Source organism: Phacochoerus africanus, chromosome 2 (assembly GCF_016906955.1).
Source record: "Phacochoerus africanus isolate WHEZ1 chromosome 2, ROS_Pafr_v1, whole genome shotgun sequence".
In the NCBI taxonomy this organism is placed as follows: Eukaryota; Metazoa; Chordata; class Mammalia; order Artiodactyla; family Suidae; genus Phacochoerus; species Phacochoerus africanus.
The window spans coordinates 220,747,426-220,768,364 of NC_062545.1; the positions used below are offsets into that span (position 1 = coordinate 220,747,426).

A 20,939-nucleotide genomic window follows, 5' to 3' on the forward strand; every position below is an offset into this window, starting at 1 on the left:
TATGGAGGTTCCCAGGCTAGGGGTCTAATCAGAGCCATAGCCGCTGGTCTACGCCAGAGCCACAGCAATGCCAGTTCCCAGCCACATCTGCAACTTACACCACAACTCACGGCAATGCTGGATCCTTAACCAAATGAATGAGGCCAGGGATCAAACCTGCAAGCTCATGGTTCCTAGTTGGGGTCATTTCTGCTGCGCCACGACGGGAACTCCCCCTACTTGCTTTTTTATCAACTCTTTGTCCTAGTAGTATGTGAGCTCTGTTGAAACCAAGCTTTTGTCTACTTGTTCTAGAACAAGAACCTGGCATAGAATAGGAATACAATAAGTATATTTATTGAATAAATGAATGTGAATTCTCCTAAAAAAATTTTGGCTTTGCATTTCTTTTAATAATATCAGAAAGCTACTTTTGTGAATATTCTTCTTAGTCATTTACATGATTTTAAGGGAAATATAAAGGACTAAAAGTTTAATTTAAAATATATATATAATAGAATAGGAGTTTGGGGTTAGTAGATGCAGACTATTACATTTAGAATAGATAAGCAATGAGGTCCTGCATTATAGCACAGGGAACTATATCCAATCTCATGGGATAGACCACAATAGAAGATAATGTAAGAAAAGGAATGTGTGTGTGTGTATGGCTGGGTCACTTGCGTCACTTTGCTGTACAGCAGAAATTGGCACAACATTGTAAATCAAAATCAACTATAATTTTAAAAAGATTTTATATATATGTATAATTCATTCTATATGTGTGATATTTATCCCTGCAAAGATATATTGACATTCAGGTTACCCAGGATTGTTTTTCTATATAATAAGGAGTGTTATATTTTAAAGTAAGCATTTTTGATTATGGAATTAGTATATGCTCACTTTAGAAAAATCTGTGAAATACAAATACTATACAAAGAATAAATTTAAATCATCCATAATTTTACTGCCCAGAAATAGTCTCTAGTAAAATGTTTTCTTTTAGTGTTATATAAAATTGAGATCTGATTGAGTTTCTTATCTCTATTTTTCCCTTAATGATTTTTCATTTAATGTAATACCTTAGCATATCTTTAGAAACATAATTTTTAATATATTCAATATTCAATTTTGTGTATGTCTTATACATTTAAACATTCCCTTTGTCTCTTATTCTTGAGCATATAAGTCATTTTTGGTCTTGTGATATGAATATAATAAATACTGTAATGATTTATCTTTGTATAAAGTTGAGTATTTATCATAAAATCAAATAAATTTGCACTTTTAAAAGTGACTAATACTATTTTAATGAAGTTACTATCTCAGTGCTAATAAAATATGAAACATTCCCATTTATTTAGGGGTAGATTTTTTTTTTTTTTGGTCTTTTTGGGGCCGTACCCACAAGCATATGGAAGTTTCTAGGCTAGGGGTCGAATCAGAGCTGCAGCTGCTGGCCTATACCACAGCCATAACAACACCAGATCCGAGCCACATCTGTGACCTATACCACTGCTCATGGCAATGCCGGATCCTTAACCCACTAAGCAAGGCCAGGGATCAAACACACATCCTCATGGATACTACTCAGGTTCGTTAACAGCTGAGCCACAACAGGGAACTCCTAGGGGTAGAATTTTTTAAGAGTTGTATAGATTGTTTCTATGTTAAATGGGCTCATGTTACACATTTAAATTCTTTCAGTTAATATATCACAGACATTTTCCCATGTAATTACATTTACTTTTTTACTTAGTATCCTACAACTGGATATTTAGTGTTGACCCTATTTTCTCACAAGTGTAAATATTGCTGCAATTAAAACTATCTTTGCTCATTTGTGTGAATTTCTAGAATTAGAATCACTAGGTAAAAACATTTGTGCATTTTTAATTTTGACATGTGTTGCCACAGTTCCCTCCATAAAATGTTTGTGAATTTATGCTTGTAGAAACAGTAGGAGCATTCTTTCTCCATACTCTCTTCAAAACTGATCTTTTAATTTCTTATAATAGATGATACATGGTGTATTTATTTATTTATTTATTTATTTATTTATTTATTTATTGTCTTTTTGCCTTTTCTTGAGCCGTTCCCGCAGCATATGGAGGTTCCCAGGCTAGGGGTCTAATCAGAGCTGTAGCCGCTGGCAACGTGGGATCCCAGCCACATCTGCAATCTACACCATAGCTCACAGCAACGCCTGACCGTTAACCCACTGAGCAAGGCCAGGGATCGAACCCGAAATCCCATGGTTCCTAGTCAGATTCGTTAACCACTGCGCCAAGACGGGAACTCCCATGGTGTCTTTAATTTGTATTTCTTTTAATTTTAAATATGATTAGTCATATTTTTGTATATCTGTTTTAGCCATTTGTTCCTCCAGGCAGTATTTTGAATATTTGCTGTCTTTCTTCAACAAGAGATATGTAATTAGGAGCAAATATTCTACTTCTTAATTACTTAATTTTTCAAAATTATTTAATTCACATGATCAAGTTTAGATGTGTGGGTAAAAATGTTAGGCAATGTTTTGTTATTTTTATGTTGTTTTTGCTTTTTTAAGTAGAAGATTCCCTGTCTTTCAAAATTTTCCATAGGAAAAAAATGTTTAATTTCAAATAGCTATTGAATTTACAATAATTATTTTTGCAAATAGGTGATGTGTCACTGAATTTTGGGAAAAGAATGCATAGACTTATAAACAGAATTTTGTCATTATTTCTTTGACATAAAATGAAGGTATTAATTGCTTTTAGTGTTTCTCCAGTAGAATTCTAAACTTAAGGGATTCATTAAGGTTTTTGCCTCTAAGGAATCATTCACTGGTACTGCTTTTTATGATAATGAGCATATTATTAACTCTAACATATGTAATAGTGTAAAATGGGTATCCCTTTTCTTAAGATTTCACATACGTTATCTCATTTGACTCTCAAGGTAATCTTGAACCTGCAAACGTTGAATGACATGATCACGGTCAGGATCATATAGTGGGTAATGTGGGTCTAACTCCAAACCCATGCTTTTTTTCATTTTAGTAGATCACAGAAATGAAAGGTGCTCTGCCATCACATAATAGTAACCCCTGTTCTTGCTGCCATAACCAAATGAGAATGGGAAGCTCAGCTCCGCCTGTTTTATATATTAGAATCACAATAACTTGTATTTGAGTATTATTCTATTCATTCATGTTTATTTCACAATCTTTAACCCATTTTATCTTTGAAGTAATCACATAAATTAGATAAAGCCAAAATTTTTGCTTTTATTTTCACTCAAAAGAAAAACAATCTCAGAGGAACAAAATTTTTTTTTTTTTTTTTTGAGATGGACAGTGAATTAATGAAGTGCCAGAATCAGAATCCAGGGCTTCAGGATTTCAGATATTCAGTGATGATCTGTCACTTGCCAAGTTGAATGTATAAAATTTGATGTATTAGTAGCCTCTATATAATGAAAATGAAACAAAATAAAAAGTAGAGTCTTCTGTTTTCCATCTGTCTAGCATTTTACAATTCTTCATTGCAAAATAAGGCTTAGGAAAATCAGCCCATACATTTGTGAGAAACTCTCTCTTCCTCCTGAGAATATAATGGCTATTTTAGTTTGTGTAGGCCAAGAGTCTCTAGAAAAGGCCATGAAGTGAAAGCGAGGAGAAACAGACACACACCTATGCATACCACATGTACATCCTTCTCTGACTCCGAGTTAGAAATATTAAAGAAATTTAAAGTGCATGGACAAGCTTAATAATTAATGTGTCTTCAGTGAAGCTAAAATTTTATTTTGACTCACTTCCATTTTGATTATAATAGAGTATAATGTTAGTATTTTATTAATATTAATGTTCAGATTTGGTATTTTATAAATTAAACATTCATGTTTTTCAAAGTTATGTGATTCTTAATTGATTTTATTTTGCTATTTCTAACAGGAAAATCACCCTAATTTAATAGAAATCAGTCAGGAACTAGAATAACTTAATAATCTGCCTTTCAACAGAACTTGCAGGAATCCCTGTAAATGCTCTCCCACATTCTACATTGCCACATCTGGGAACATTGCTTAGTGTACTTTATGTACTTGGTTAAGCATAAATACATGTTTTTCTCAACATGTACCACGAAGGTCATTGTCATTGAGAGATAGTTACAAATGGTATTTATTCAAGCCTTTCACTTTGAGTTGCTTTTTCTTACGGTGGTGATGAGTTGTCAGCCTCCAAAAATCATTTTTATTCAATTCTGACCCATTTGTGTATTTAATAGAATCAGCAGACTTGCTTATGATAGTAAAATGGTTTTTCCCTATGAAAACCTGTCTAGCTCTCATAAGAGTCTAGTCAAGTCTGGGTGAAGATTACATCTTTACCACTCTGTTTGAAAGACTTGAACCAACTACTTGCAATAAGGAAATTAATCTGTGGCAGGTTGTATGCTACACCAAACTTTTAAACCTCTCACTTTTTTTAAGAGGAAAAGTAGAATGAACTCTAATCCTGGTCACTAATACTGGCTGCATATGTGTCTTTTCTCTTGGAACAGCTCAATGGTTATTCGGGACTTAACCTTACGCAGTGCTGCTAGCTTTGGCTCCTTCCACCTGATCCGTCTACTCTACGACGAGTATATGTTCTACTTAGTAGAACATCGTGTTGCTCAGGCAACAGGAGAGACACCCATAGCGGTCATGGGTGAGGTAAGAAAGGCAAAAAGAACTGTGACTTACAGGGCTTCCTAAAAAAAAAAAAATCTGAATTTTAACCTAAATATTTTAATTATCAGTTAAAGCAATGATTCCTAAACAATGAGTCTTGGCCCCCAGAGGACCTATGTAGTTATTCCAGGAGGTCTTTAAATCCCTCTGTTTATATATTTTTTTCTTAGTTGGAAGATTCTAAAATTATAGATTATATCATGCTTCAATATGCTATAAAGTTGTCTATGTAAAAGAAAAGCTTGAGAATCATTGGACTAAAAAAATATCCTTATTATTACTCAGGGGGATGAAATAGTGCCATTGCAGCAACATGGATGGGCCAAGAGATTATCATACTAGGTGAAGTAGACCGTACAGAGAAAGACAAATATTGCATGATTATCACTTATGTGTGGAATCTTAAAAAACAGCATAAATGAGCTTATTTACAAAACAGAAACAGATTTATAGACATAGAAAACAAACACGATTACCAAGGAGAAAAAGGTTGATAAATTGGGAGTATGGAATTAACAGATGCACACTACCATATGTAAAATAAACAACAGGATTTTACTGTATAGCACAGGGAGCTGTATTCAGTATCTTGTAATAAACTATAATGGAAAATAATTGAAAAAATGAACATATATATATAATCTGAATCACTTTGCTATACACCTGAAACAAACACAATATTGTAAATCAACTACAATTTTTAGAAGTCCTTATTGACTGGAAAATGAGAAAGAGTGAAGCTTCTACTAATATTAAGGGCTAGAAACACAAAAGAAAAAGTTTCATATGTATTTTATAGGCTCTTTTTTCAAGTGCCCAAGAACAAAATGAATGATCTGTTTTGGAAGAATAATAACAATGATGATGAAGATGGTAGCTAAGATTTTGGGGGCACTTATTATGTGCCAAACACAGTCCTAAGTCCTTTACTTATAATAAAGCATTTAACAAAACAACTCATTGAAATAGGAGCTACGTTATCCTCCTTTGTAGATGAGTGTCTGAAATTCAAGAAGAAAGCTAAGGTACAAAGAGATTAAATGGTTACACAGCTAGCAAGCGGTGAAGACCTGTTTTCAATATTCAGTCTGATTTTCATACCCACACTCTAATCACTAAAGTTGTGGAAAAAAATTATCTTCATAATTTCTAGAGAGTGTCAAAATGTGTTTTCAACACATTGAAAAGCCAAAATGCTGAAGTTAATATTCATAAGAGTTGATTAATACAATTAGGGGTAGATGCACATGCTCACTTTGTTGTTTTGAATTGGGTCAGATTTTGCTGGATTATACCAGGCTAGGCAGTGTTACATATTACCACCCAAAGCAGTAAAGAAGTCATGTTCATTTTTAAGCTATGTGTATGTGCTTATTTAAATTTAAGAAGAGGAAAAATAAATGTTAGATGCTTTTACTAGTTTAATAAATATGATAATAGAGGTATAAAGAAAAATATATTAAAATACCTCAAGGACCTTTATAAGTATTCTTATATAAGTAAAATACATGTGAAATTTATTCAAAATGTTTGTTAAAATATTCTTTCCTTCTTTAAAATCCCTTGCTGTACACTGATCTATATGTGTTTGCATGATGTTTCCTAATGGTGATTGTGCCTAGATGATTCCAACTGTATGTGTGTGAGATTAAGCAAGCTTCACTTTAGCTTTGAAATTACAGGCAGGACCTCATGTTACCTAAACAATCTGGACTTTTATTAGATTTTTCCTTCTCTCAGTGCCTCCTTCCTTAGGTTTCTTTCTTTCTTTCTTTCTTTCTTTCTTTCTTTCTTTCTTTCTTTCTTTCTTTCTTTCTTTCTCTCTCTCTCTCTCTCTCTTTTTTTCTCTCTCTCTCTCTCTCTCTTTTTCTCTCTCTCTCTCTCTCTCTCTTTCTTTCTTTCTTTCTTTCTTTCTTCTTTCTTTCTTTCTTTCTTTCTTTCTTTCTTTAATAGATGTCTGGTTGCAAAATGCCCAGTTGGCAAGTCAATTACATACTATAAAAATTTTTAACTCAGGGCTCAAAAATTCTGAAATAGACATGCCTTTTGGTATATTTAACGCATTTGGCAGCTATGTCATTTACTCCGGGACCTCTTTAACAGGATGACCAGGATAATGATCACAGGGATTCTCATTAACAGCCTGTGGTTAATCCTGATGTGTGGACTCTGCTTCCCTTGTATCTCTAGGGAACAAAGGCAGTGGTTGAGCGGTGACTCTGTGTGAAGGCTTAACGATCTCCTCATATGGCAGTATAGGCAGTACTGGCTCACCAGAATTAAAATGGCCTTATGTAGTCAATACTGCCAGCTAATCATTCAAAAAGGCATTCTTTTTTTTTTTTTAACTATTTGTAAACAGTATAAATGAATATAGCAGATGGCCACATGATTCAAAGATATGATGCAAATAAAATCTAGATCAGAAAGTAAGTTATAAAATACCTTCTCTAAGATCAAAGATCTAAGCATACATTCTTTGCTTACTATTTCCTTACCCAATTTATAGGAAAGTCCTCTGAGCTGTCTCTGCTCATCCATTACTCAGCCCAGGCCAAGTAAAGCTAATTTTATAGGTTTGATCTCCCCATAAAACATGTTAAGCCTCAGTTGCATTCTTAGCTCCCTAGATGACTTCCTTTTCCAAACACCAGTTCCAGAAGTGCCTTGTGAACAGTGGGAGTGACAACAGAGGCCAAAGTCTGTTGAAATCCATGAAAATAACCATTCCCCTCAATTGCAGCAAGTGGTTTTCAGTCACCAGTAACAACAACCACAAAATAATAGTTGTCACTATTTATTGAGCATTTATTATACACTTAATGAAATTATGCTCTTGATCTGTCTACTAATGGTCTTTTCTCAGTAAAAGGTACCCTCCCTGTTGATCATATTGGATACATGAGCATCATCTTTATGTATCTTTCTGTCTTGACCCACATATCCAACCAATTGCTAGGTCTGCTCTTTCCCAGCCCCCCCCCCCATAGTGCAGTGTCATCCTATGAAAATGCAAATTTGGTTGTTTTATTCCTACTTAAAACCCTTTAGTAGCTTTCTCTTCTGCTAGTTAAGGAACAGTAGTCTTTCTTAGATACACAAGATGCACCCTGACTCTGATCAACCTCAGCCTTGCTCTTCCAGCTCCTTCTGTGGCAATCACAGTTCATATGCACCAAGCCTTTCTCATCATTGGACCACTATATAAATGGTTCTTTCACTTGAAGCCCTCTGCCCAGCTCTCCTTGCCCATTCCAACTCCTTTCTGTCTTAAACATCTACTCCTCAAGAAGGCCTGGTTTCCCCAGACTACCTTAGATACTCCTTTTTTCTCCAATTTGTACTTTTACTTTTCATCCTAGAACCTACACAGTAATAATTGCATGGTTCTTTTATGATTTGTATAACTGAAGATTTAATGCCTGGAAATAAGAGGTCTTTGAGTCAGAAGAACTGAATGCTACTTATAGTTTTGTCATTTATGGCAGCATAATCTTGAGCAAATCATGTTCTGCTTATGTTGATTCTCAGACTTATCTCTGAAATTAATTTATTTAACAAAATTTTTTTTGCATCTACTCTAGACCGAAAATTATAATGTTTAGGATATAATGATGAACAAAATGGATTTTGATGCTGCATTCAATAAGCTTGTGTTTTAATAGAAAATACATGTGATAAGTGCTGTAAAGGAAAATTTAAAAGCTATAGGAATGCTTAAAGAATAGTATTCATTTAGGAGTGGCTATTACTTTTAGCCTTATTTACAGATGACAAAATGAGACACAGAGCCATCAAGTCACAGTCACACACACAGTTACTAGATTGTAAAATGAGATTCTGAAACCAAGGAGCCTGGCACCAAAGCCCTTGCTGTTAATCTACCACATGTATTACCTGCTGCATGATAGAGTGAGACTGGAGCAAGAATAGTTCAGAAATCAGTGAGGGAAAGCTGAAAAACAGTCGCACACTTTGCTGGATGTTTGTTTTACCTTTACACGTGCTATATTTGGGAGAGGTGTCAGCTAGATCCAGAAGCAAGGGGAAAGGTTTCCTTTTGAAAGTAACTTAAGAAGCGATCAGTGTATCTTTTCATTAATATGAATTCATTGAGTTTTTAAATTATTTACATAATTTGAGCAGGCAAGAGGGTCCAGTACATTATGTTTTACATGTAAATACAGTATACAAACATACAAAGTTTTATTTTTTCATTCCCTGTAGCACTGCCATTTAAATTGTTGAAATGAAGACTGCCATATAATGCAACCCCCAGATGAAACAGCATGACAACTATGAGTTTTTTCCTAAATGTCAGCCTGCTACTACGTTAAAACCGACTAGTATGTTATTTAAAGCATTTGCATTTCCAGAGTTTCATTATTTTTATTTTTTGCCTGGATGATAAAAAAAAAAAGAAACAGGATTTATTTACTGCTAAAATTCATGCAATCTTTTTGAATTTTTATTTAAATATTATAAACATGTCCAGAGACTTTCTGGTAGTAGTGAAATTTTAAGAGTAGGAATAAAAAGAACAGTTACATCTGTTTTCACACCTGTTAAATTATTTTAAAAATCATAAGGCTTTCTGTGTGGCTCTGACAGGAAAAGTTGAGTATAAAAATATCCTTTTATTTGGATTTTATGGCTATTTGGAGTATATTTTGAAGCTCATGGCATACATGTTTTATTTCTTTAAAATATATGTAGTCCATTAGTATATTCCCTGGATCTACAAATTTTTATTGCTTCATAAATGACTTTCTGTGATAAAGATTTATATACTTTATTAAATATATTTGAATTTTCTTTATCCTAATTTAAATATACTTCATATTATATCTAAGCCATCAATGTAAAAAACTTTTTGAAATTAAAAAAATAGGAACCAAAAGATGTTTTAATTACTTGGTTGTGACTATCAACCTTAAAAATATAATTTTTTTTTCATTTTTGTCCACTTCACAGCATATGGAGTTTCTGGGCCAGGGATCAGATAAAAGCCACAGCTGCAACCTACACTGCAGCTGGGCCAGAAATCAAGCCTATGTCCTGGCACTGCTGAGATGCCTCCAATCCCGTTGTGCCACAGCAGGAACTCCAAAAAATATATTTTAATAATATTTTCTAGGGAAAAAATTGAGGAACTCTTAAGGCTTTACCATTAAAAGAAAAATGTCTTGAGGAGTTCTCTCATGGTACAGTGGGTTAAGGATCTGGTTTTGTCACTGCAGTGGTTCGGGTGGCTGCTGTGGCACAGGTTCGCAAGCCATGGGTGCAGCGCCCCTCCCCCCCAAAAAAAGTCTTGGTTTCATCACAATTGATGTACTCATAATGAAAGGGGGAAAACTGTTGTTTTTGTTTGGTTGGGTTTTTTTGTTTTTTCAGGGCTGGGTTTTTTTTGTTTTTTTCAGGGCCGCATCTGTGGTATATGGAAGTTCCCAGGCTAGGGGTCACATCAGAGCTGCAGCTGCAACCTATGCCACAGCCACAGCAACTCGAGATCTGAGTCATGTCTGCGACCTACACCACAGTTCACGACAACACTGAATCCTTAACCCACTGAGTGAGCCTAGGGATCGAACCCACATCCTCATGGATACTACTTGGGTTTATTACCGCTGGACCACAGCAGGAACTCCTGAAAAAAACTATTCAAAACCTAAAAACTGGAGAACAGCAATAAAAATTTATAGGCAAGCTTTTAGGATAAAAGTTGAGTGAAACTGTTCTGATAGAAATATAACCATTTTAAATAAGCATGGATGCTTAGGGTAAAGTCAAGTTAATGAACAACAAATTTCAGTTAGCATTATTCTAGTGCAACTTGGAATTACATAGAAAATGTACCTGTTGAATAATAGACTTGTTATAGGGTATTTTTAAAAAGGGAGGAATCATCACAATTAAAATCATTTGCATAAAAAAAATCTTAGTACAGTAATAACCTAGAAAATGTAATAAATACTTGTTAAAAGTGTTATTTATTATATATAATTTATATTTTATAATGAATATATTGTATATAATATTTAATATACTATGTATTTCTTATATATTATAAAGCTAGTTTATCAATATTTTTCTAATCAAAGTCTGGCCTTATGACAATTACTGTGGTAAGTGTCTTACATTCTTACTTAGTATTCACCAAAACCTTGCAAGGGTTGTGCTAATATCCCCATTTTACCCATAAGGAAAACAGGTTGAAAGTTGCCCAGTATCAGAAGTAACAAGTGGTAGGGCCAACTATAGAAAGCAGGGCTATCTCACTCCAAGTAGTCAAATAAGTTTAATATACATTTTAATTTTTCACCATATAAATTGTTTACAGACAGTTTCAGAATAGAGACTAATTTATTTTTATCTGTACTTTTACAACTCCCCCAAATGCATGCACACTCACAATCATATACAAACCAGATGCCTGGCATGAAAGCTTTCATTATTTTGTTCCAGGGCTTTTTTTCCCCTGCATTGCAGGATGCATCTTGATAGTCTCACCACCCTTCCCCTTTACACTTTTTGTTTAGTAGACATTCAGTATATGCAAACTAAATGGAATATTAGGCTAAGCAAATAGCAATTGGGAAGCTAAATCTGCCAGAAGACAACAACAACAACAAATTACACCCTTCAGCTCCTCTGTGCCCACCCACAGACCAGACCTAAATCAAAATTATGTTTTTAGAATTTGCAGTTTGCTTTTAGCTGTAAATCTGCTCCTTTACATTAGCACAGTCCTAACAACTTGAAAATAAATTATAAAAATGAAATTATAATGAATTATAAAAATGGAAAGCTTTTCTCCTACGTCTTCAAACTCCAAGTTCCTAAGAATTAACTCTGTAGATGCTTTCCCGTTTTTCCCCTCCTCCTCCCTGGTTTGTCATTCTGTTACTTACTCTCCTTCCTTTTGAGAAAAGCACTAATTGATTCAGCAGCCCAGGGCTACAACCCTTTCCCTCTAGGATCCCTTCTCATTAGTTTCCTCTACTTGGTTTTCTTCCCTCTTGCTCTGGGCTTTAACCTCTCCTTGCATCTTCTTCATGGGATGGAGTTTTGCTTAGAACTGTGGTCTGAACACAAGGAAGGAAGTACAAAAGAATGATGGAAATACAGACTACCAATTTACAGGACTTCTCATTGGATTTCATGATTGCCATATTGGATTTCTATGTCAGGAAAGTAAAGCTCCTAGACCAAGAAGTGCTCCCTTTCCCCTAAATATGTCTGTCAGTGTTTCAAAGAACCTCTTATGAAGTTGGGTTTTCGTATGTGCTTACAACTAGAGATTAGTTTTCCTAAAGAGTTTGGAAGTGGGAAAAGAGAATAAAATAGAAGTTCAAGATTTCTTGACATTTTTGTAGAATTAAAATGGTCACTGTAGATACATTGGGAAGGGAAATTCAGGACACTACCCTCTTCAGCAAAGTGCACCCCTGGGCTTTGCTTAGAAACAAGTTAGAGTAGCCCCAATCTCAGTCAACTAGGAGTGAAATTTCCCTGGCATAAATTAAGTATGACAGCTCCCCCTGCTGGCCTCCTTCCACACTCTACTATCCTGTGCCCAGCCCAAGTGGCTCTGGCCTTGCCATTGTCTTTCTGTATTTTCACTCACAGACACGGGTGAAGGTGGTAGTTGCTGGTCCTCCTGATGGAGAAGTAGGCATTGTTTGAAATGGATAAGTTCCTCAATTCACAGGAATTGCTTTCTGCTTTTCACCATCACTGTACTTAAATATGCTTTCATAAATATGAGAAATTTTCAGTTCTCATGTTGGGCCAAATGTGATGATCCTACAGGTACTTCAGTTTTGATTCATGCTAGTGTAAAGATCTTCTTAGTGCAAAGAGAACATCTTTGCATATTCCCACCACCATTGTTTCCCCAGTTAATAATTTCTAAAAAAGACAAGTGATACGAACAAAATAAGAAGTACTCCTCTGACATAACAAACTAATGTCATGGTTCCGTGATAGACAGTGAAGGGAGCTTCACTGCAAGTCTGTCTTTAGTTCTGAGTACCAAGGTTCTTTCTTTTCAGCCCATAGTTTCGTTTCCATAAAGAGTATGTTGCCAGGCCCAACTTTAACATTTGCAGGGCCTATGGTAACCTACGTGTAAATATTTTAAAAGTTATAAATCCAACTATAAGTAAAATCTGTTTGGAGTTCCCTGGTGGCCTAAAGAGATGGCATTGTCACTCCCATGGCATGGTTTGATCCCTTCTCCGGGAACTTCTGCATGCTGTGAGTGTGGTCAAAAAATAAAAATCTATTCTGTTTACCTAGGTTGATAAATATATATCTTGATAACAACTTGGAAGGCTGGGTTTAAATTTAAAATCCTTAGGCTTCTTCTAGTTCCATGCCAAAAAATGGTGGCATAAACATAGCTGGCCATGGCCCACCTGCTGGCCCCTGGACCACTTCACTTACAGATCATTCCCCACCCTGTACTATGAAGAACCTTGTGCTCATGCTTGTGGACACCTGGGTCCAGTGATCAGGTTTTGCCCACTCTTTGCAATAGCTGCCCCCCCATCAGCTATCCCTTATCTCTCCTAAAGGGTGGACTTAGCAACTGAGGGGACTTGGGACCTTTAGGCAGGGAATTTTGGTGTCTCACATAATGGAAGTATGGGCTGGGAATAGGAGTTCCCATCATGGCTCAGCGGGAATGAACGCTGACTGGCATCCATGAGGACACAGATTCAATCCTTGACCTTGCTCAGTGGGTTAAGGATCTGGTGTTGCCATGAGCTGTCATATAGGTTGCAAATGTGGCTCAGATCTGGCATTGCTGTGGCTGTGGCGTAGGCCAGTGGCTACAGCTCCAATTTGACCCCTTGCCTGGGAACCTCCATATGCCGCAGGTGTGTCTCTAAAAAGACAAAAATGGTGGGGGGTCACATCTCTGTGGCCCAGTGGACCCCTTACACTGTAGGGAGGGCCACAGCCACAGGAAAGCCGGAGTGGTGTTCTCCATGGTGTAGAGCTCAGGACAGAGCCCCTCTTGGTTTGGTATGATATTAACATTAAAGGTTCCTATCTCTAAAACTACTTTTCTCCTCAAAGCAACTAAGGCCTGTATTCCTACTTCTTTACTACCTGTGTGTTCATTTATGTGTGCTTATTATAGGTTTTTTTTTCTTGAAATATAATTGATTTACAATATTACATTAGTTTCAAGTGTACAGCAAAGTGATTTCAGTATTTTTAAAGATTATACTCCATTTAAAGTTGTTACAAAATAATGGCTGTATTTCCTTATGCTGTACAATATATTCTTGTTGTTAATCTATTTTATACATGGTTGTTTGTATCACATCTTAGAGATTTTGAAATAGTCTAAAGGTACTTGAATTGCTGTGTTCCCAGGGTGTAGACAGGAACAAAAAGAGCCTGAATAGTTAGAATCATGATGAAAATATGCTACCTGGGTAGAAAGTGGCCAGGAGCATATGTTCCCAGGATGGCTGGCTAGTTTGAAGAAGTAGAACCAACAGCAAATATAGGACAGAATTTTCCTAGGTGTGAAGCAAACTGGCATAAATCTTAGCTATCTTAGCAGGCCTCAATAAAACTATTTGAAAATACGTAGAAAAGTACACCCAAGGAACACAGGATCTTACCAAATGGAACATTAACATTCCTTGCAAATTTTATAAAATTGGAAATCACTTTAAAGTCAGCAATTATTTTTCTTCACTTATGAAATCCTGTACTAGTGCTAAGTTAATGCTTTAATTAACTTTGTTCTCATTTGGAAGACATTAAAGACAATAACAATGCTCTGGGATCCCTTATGATTGACATTTTAAGATATCTCTCCATCATTAAAAAATCTTCAAGATAGTTGCCCCTCTCTAATCCTTTTGTGGTCAGTTCTACTAACTTCAGTTAATAGAACTGAAATCATAGGAGACTGTTCAGCTGTCTAAGGTTTGTAAAGATCAGAACATTCAAGCTAAGTGTAGAATGTTGAAAGATTAGAACTGGATCAGACACTTCCAACTCTGCATGGGAACAGTCTTCCTGCTTCTATAGGAAAATCTTTAAAGGTCCTTATTCCTTCATTGACTTCTTCAAAGAACAGGGAGAGAAGCAGTTGTTTAGGACAAGGTTTGCATGTTGATATTCCTTTGAGCTCATCACATATTTCTGATTGTGTGATCACCCCCATTCCATTCAATATAACATACACACACACAACACCATCCGTGCTTAGGTCAGCCCTTCTCATGGTATTTGCTTGAGTCATAAATGGCTTGGTCCATACATAAACTGACTTTAACTTCAGTCCTACACTGAGTTTATAGTGTCAACAACCTGAAGTCAGAGCCTAAGGAATATTTCCATTCTGAAGCAATACTTCTTGTAACCCCACTCAGCTGGAGACTTTCATTTCAAAATCACCATCTTATGGAACTCTAGGGCCTTGTCAATAGTATTTCAGAAATGAGTCTTGAGGACAATAAAACCTGTCTCTTTCATAAATAAGGAATCATGAGTATCAAAGAGTATTATGTCTGAGATCACATGACTGGTAGTGGTTCAAACCAAGGTCAGGCTGGCTCCAAATCCTGTGTTGTTCAACCTATTGTATTCAACAGTGGAATTTAAATTCTGTATTTCACACGTAATACTTTTGCAATTTAGGCAAGTGTGTGTACGTATTCAAGTTTATATATATAAAAGCTTGAGTTTTCTCACCAACAAAATAAGCATAAGGACCATTCCTTCACAGGGGTACTGTGAGGACTAAATAAGATAAGTAGACAGCTATAGGTTATTATAGGTAGATAGGGTGGATGGGCAGGTAGACAGGCACATAGAAAGTTACCTGATTTTTCTTAGTTATATTTCTTTTCCTTTCCTTTATGTACATATATAAATATCTGAAGCTATGTATTTTAGTCTAGAAAGACTATATTTGATTGCCTTCTACTCTGAATTATATTTTTTAATATTGATGTTACAATGACAATGCAAGTGATAGTGTGTAAAATTAGACCATCATTTTTTGACAACACAGAGATAAGCTTAGAAGTTGAAATTAATGAAACATAACATAAAGGCCCATGAAGGATTTAATAATACTACATTGCAAGGGGAAAAATAGCCTGTAGACAATTTTTGAATGTTGAGTCAAATGATTCATGGAATTACAAAGCATCCAACAGCATTATTTGGGATGTAGCCAAAGTGATCATCAGAGGCAAACTAATTCAATGCTTTGTAAAACACAGACAACAAAATAGAATGAGGAAATAAGTCAATCAATTAGAAAAGAAAATGGCAACATTAAGAAGCACAAACATAATTAAGTCTAACTAGACATAGCTAGATCTGGATAAAATCTTGACTAGTAGGAATGAATGAAAGGTTATATAAATACTTGTGAAATGGGAAGAGAGTATCATATATAAAATTATGTATATATAAAATTTATGCAAGTTAAAAGGGAAAAGTCCTGAAGAGACATCTAATGTCTGCTAATCCCCTGCCAGCACCTTATCCTGGCAGAACTGTTGAGTAGTGCCAACCCAAGAGGACTTTCTAAGGTCATTGGGGATGTTTGTGGTGCAGTTTGGTGGCACAAGCTGTTCTCCTGAAACTGCAAAGGACCAGTATGTATCCACTCCTTAGTGTGCAGCTTTATCATTGGAGCTGCTCATTCATCCTCCATTTGGATGTGGTGCTGTTCTGCCCTCACTGTTTAGTAGCTTTTGATTTCCTCACCTTTGACTTCCATTTCTTTGTTAGGAAAGACTTCCTTACTTGTCACTAACAACTTTCACCTCTGTGATCTTAATAAACTTTTTGGATGTATCTGTGGTTTCAGGAAGCCTAAACATTGAATTGCATGCTGTTTAAAAAAAAAAAAAAAAAAACCTTTCAGATTGGTAGGAAATTTTGTACATAACTTCAAAGTCTATAAATGAAAATAAAGAACAAATGCCCTTAGTACCAAGAATATCATAAGAAATTAATTCATGCCCGTATACTATCCTACCCCCTACCCCCAGTGAAAAACATGAAACAGACAAAATTGAGAGAAAAAATTAATATATTCCAAACAGCTTGATCTGGAGGGTGTATTTCCTCCAATACTAGAAAGAAAATTTACAATCAATTGATTTTTAAGATAAATGGGACAGTTATTTTTAAGATAACATAGATATGTATAGTAGGCAATGTAATAAAGCCCTAAAGATGTCTACATTCTGATCCCTGAAACCTGTGGCTATGTTAGGTTACAGACGGACTTAAGGTTACCAACTAAATGACCTTAAAATGAGATTATCCTTGATTATCTGGAGGGGCTCAATAGGATCACCTCAGTTTTTAAAAGTGGAGGAGAGGGGGTTCCCATCATGGCACAGTGAAAACAAATCCAACTAGCAACCATGAGGTTGTGGGTTTGATCCCTGGCCTTGCTCAGGGTTAAGGATCCGACATTGCCATGAGCTGTGGTGTAGGTCGAAGACGTGGCTCGGATCTGGCATTACTGTGGCTGTGGCGTAGGCGGGTGGCTACAACTCTGATTAGACCCCTAGCCTGGGAACCTCCATATGCCATGGGTGCGGCCCTAAAAAGACCAAAAAAAAAAAAAAAAAAGTGGGAGGAGGAGAGGAGTTCCTGTCATGACTCAGTGGTAATGAACCTACCTGGTGTCCATGAGGACTCAGGTTCAATCCCTGGCCTGATCAGTGGATTAAGGATCCAGTATTGCCATGAGCTGTGGTATAGGTCACAGATACAGCTTGGATCTGGAGTTTCTGTGGCTGTGTCTATGACATAGGCTGACCCCTAGCTTGGGCCTTCCATATGCTGCAGATGCAGCTCTAAAAAGACAAAAAAAAAAAAAAAAAAAGGAAGAGAGAGATAGAAGAGCCAGTGTCAAGTGACATGCAGAAAAAAGACCTGACCTGCTGTTGCTGGCTCTGAAGATGGAAGGGAGCCACATCTCTAGCAACTGGAAAAGGAAAAAAGAAATCCCCCCTTAGAATCTTCAGAAAGGAGTATAACAACCCTGCCAAGCTCTTATTTTAGCTCAATAAGACCCATTTTGGAATTCTGGCCTCCGGACTTAGAAAATAATGAGTTTATATTGGTTTTGGCAACCAAGTTTGTGGCAATTTGTTTTAGCAGTAGTAGGAAACTATTACAGTATAAAACTATTTTTCTCTGAAGTCAGTTATTACTTATCAGTTATGGACTCTTCCTCTAGTATGTTATTTTTTCTTACCTCCTCCTCTTCTCTGAATGCATCTCACTGTCGTATCTCCATTGATGGCTCTACCCCCAAAACATTTTCATCTTCATCCAGAACTACTTACTTGTTTTTAGCAGTGGAGAAATTAGGCTATTGGACTAACTTGTTACATCTTCATCTAAGTCGAAACAAAGTTCCCATTAGGGAGGCTTGCCCCATCTGAATTACTAACATGTAATCTTTTTCCTGGTCCCTTCCATGCAGCCCTTCCTAGCATTCTTAGACTTCATCCCTCTTCACACACCAATTGGCACAAACACCAACCTTGGTCTCTCTATACATACAAGCCTCCATAGAGAAGAGAGGAAGTTTAGTCTTTCAACTGATTTCCATCTTTAAAACTTGACCCTTATTTCTTTCCTGGCAACCTTCATCAGCTGAGGAAGCTAGCTCTTTAAAGCCTCTGGTTCCATATCCTCCCTGTGGCCAAAGTCTTCACACCTTCCTTAGAGATAAAACCTGCCATTCCCTTCACTGTTCCTGAACTGAACCAGGTCTTCTGGTGTTTACAGGGTCTTCTAGCCAAGGGTCAGCCCATCATTTGTTTTTATAAGTAAGGTTTTATTGGATCACAGTTCATATGCCTGTTGTCTGTGGCTATTTTTGTATTACAGTAGCAGAGCTGAGTAATTGCAACAGCATCTTACCTTATATTAGCACACTACCTGACCTACCCTACCTTTCTGAAAAAAAATTCCAACTTCTGTTCTAGACCATACATTTTCATATTTTGATGTCATCAGGTAAATCAGTTATACATTGTGTGTGTGTGTGTGTGTGTGTGTGTGTGTGTGTGTGTGTGTATCCGTCTGCCTGTAAATCTAAAATCTGTATACTAACAGATTTTTTTTAGTAAGATGCAGATTCTATGGAGGATGTTCACATGGCTGCCCAAGATGATATGGGTATGATTACTCACTAATCTTCCCCATGGGTGAGGTCTTCATCCTAGTCCTTGAACTACTTCCTTCTATTCCCATCTCTGTTTGGGGGGCCCCCCGTGAATCTTCACCTGTTTGCTGTCTGGGCTCCCTGGCTTCCTCGACATTATTTCAATGCCCGCCTATTACAATACAAGCCCTGCCTCCCTCACTGTGAAAAGTTTGCTGCTGCTGGAAGTGGCATGCAGTCATCTCTGCAGTACAGCTGTGGGCTGCTGCATCTTCCCATGCCGAGCCTGGGTCCTCTCCTGGTGCTGTGCCAAGGCCTCAAAGCCATATGATGAACTACTCCTCAGCTGCTTAGCCACAGTCAGTGTCATACTCAGGGTCTCTCTCAAGGATGCTGCCTGTGGTTGCACTGGCTGTGCTGACCAGTCTCCCATTTGTACTCCCAGGCCATTACTGCTCATAGTGAATTTATGGTCTAAGGGACTCCCAGTGGCTACCTTAACCACACACTTTTGAGTCTTCACTTTCCAGGAGCATGCTCACTATTATGACCCCTTGTCAGGACCTGGAGGAAGTAGTTTCTAGGGTAGGAGGTGTTTCTTTCTGAAAACAACAGATATGCTTTCTCTATGTTCCCTTCCGTTTCTCCTGCAGAACATTCCATATTTATCTGTCTAGCCAACAGAATTTTAATCCCTATGTACATCAAAGGCCATATGCTTTCTAACCCCAGAGCACATTTTAAATCCCCTAATTTATATCCCTCATCCATGTGTGAAACAGGCATACTTTCCCTGTCTCTCCCTCCCTCCTCTCTCTCTCTTTTCCTCTCCCTCCCACCCTCCCCCTCTCCCTCACCCCTTCTATTCCTCCCTTCCTTTCTAAACTGATGGTCAGGATATCTGATCTCAAATCTAACACCACCATATTTCCTATATAATGTTAGACAAATGAATGTGTTTCCAGCTGTAAGATTAAATCTAAGCTCCTTACCTTGCCAAATTCATAAGTTTTTGGTGAGGCTGAAAAGAGAAAGCAAATTCATTCATTTGCTATGTATTCAGCCTGTATTTATCAGGTGCTGTACTAAATTCTGGGTTACATTTATGAAGAGGGCAAACATGGTCGCTACCCTCATGGCACTGGCATTGGGAGGACAGATAGTAGATGAGGAAACACAGTGTGTCATGTGTGTTGTGGTGATGCTTTGAAGGAAGTAATAAAGAGTGATAGGCAAGGAGAAACGTAGTTAAGGCTGTGAGGAAAAAGTCTCTCTGAGGAAGTTATATTAAGAAAGCAATACTTGAAGTCATCATATTTGAAGGAAGCCTACCGTATACTGAACCATGGAAGTATTTTATAAGCTGTCCCCTACAACCCCCTGTGCAGCAGGGTAAGTCAGAACACAGTTGCAGTTTCTTCCAGTTTCTGAGGCCATGACTTCACAGTCATCTCTGGGTTTTCTTGCCACCCTCCATTGTTTTTCATCCAAATCATATCTCGAGTCCTCCTCTTCTGTTTCTGGTTTGTGCTGCCTTATTTAGGTCCTTGTCTTCTCTCTCCTGTCTGTGGTGCTATCTCCCTTTTGCCTACCTTCAGTGTTCCCTGCCTTTCCCTCCCTTCCTGCTACTTTGATCTGCTGCTCATCACTATCCCCGCTGCAGTTGACTTTCCTTTCTAGTAACACCATGCTTCTAAAACCTTCTTGAAGGTTTCATAGGCTGCCTCATTTTGGGGCTGAATTATCTATCCTTATTAACATATGAAACTTCTGATACCTCCAGAAAGAAGGACTATTTCCAGATTTATCCAACTGAAACTATCTGGCAGAGTACCTGGCACATAGTAAGCTCTCAATAAATATTTTTAGAATAGTGAGTGAATGATCTAATTGTCCTAATCTTACTTAGTCTGTCTATAGGATTATGGTGGTTTTTCCTTAATCACATGTATATTCTTTCCTCACATGTAAAATTCATATAAATACCTTCACCTTCTGCTATATAGGGATATCAAAATCTCTTATTCAGAGGACTTTTACTTTATTTTATTTA

General features: G+C 36.9%; 1 protein-coding gene across 5 annotated transcripts in view; it reads left to right on the forward strand.

Annotated features, from left to right (window-relative positions):
* RFX3 (regulatory factor X3) overlaps positions 1 to 20,939 on the forward strand; it is a 295,181-nt gene that overhangs the window by 266,426 nt on the left and 7,816 nt on the right. For all 5 annotated transcript variants that reach the window (XM_047767697.1, XM_047767698.1, XM_047767700.1 and 2 more), the window contains one exon: positions 4,533 to 4,686. In XM_047767697.1, coding sequence (XP_047623653.1) covers positions 4,533 to 4,686 — 154 coding nt within the window. The remainder of the gene's footprint in view (positions 1 to 4,532; positions 4,687 to 20,939) is intronic.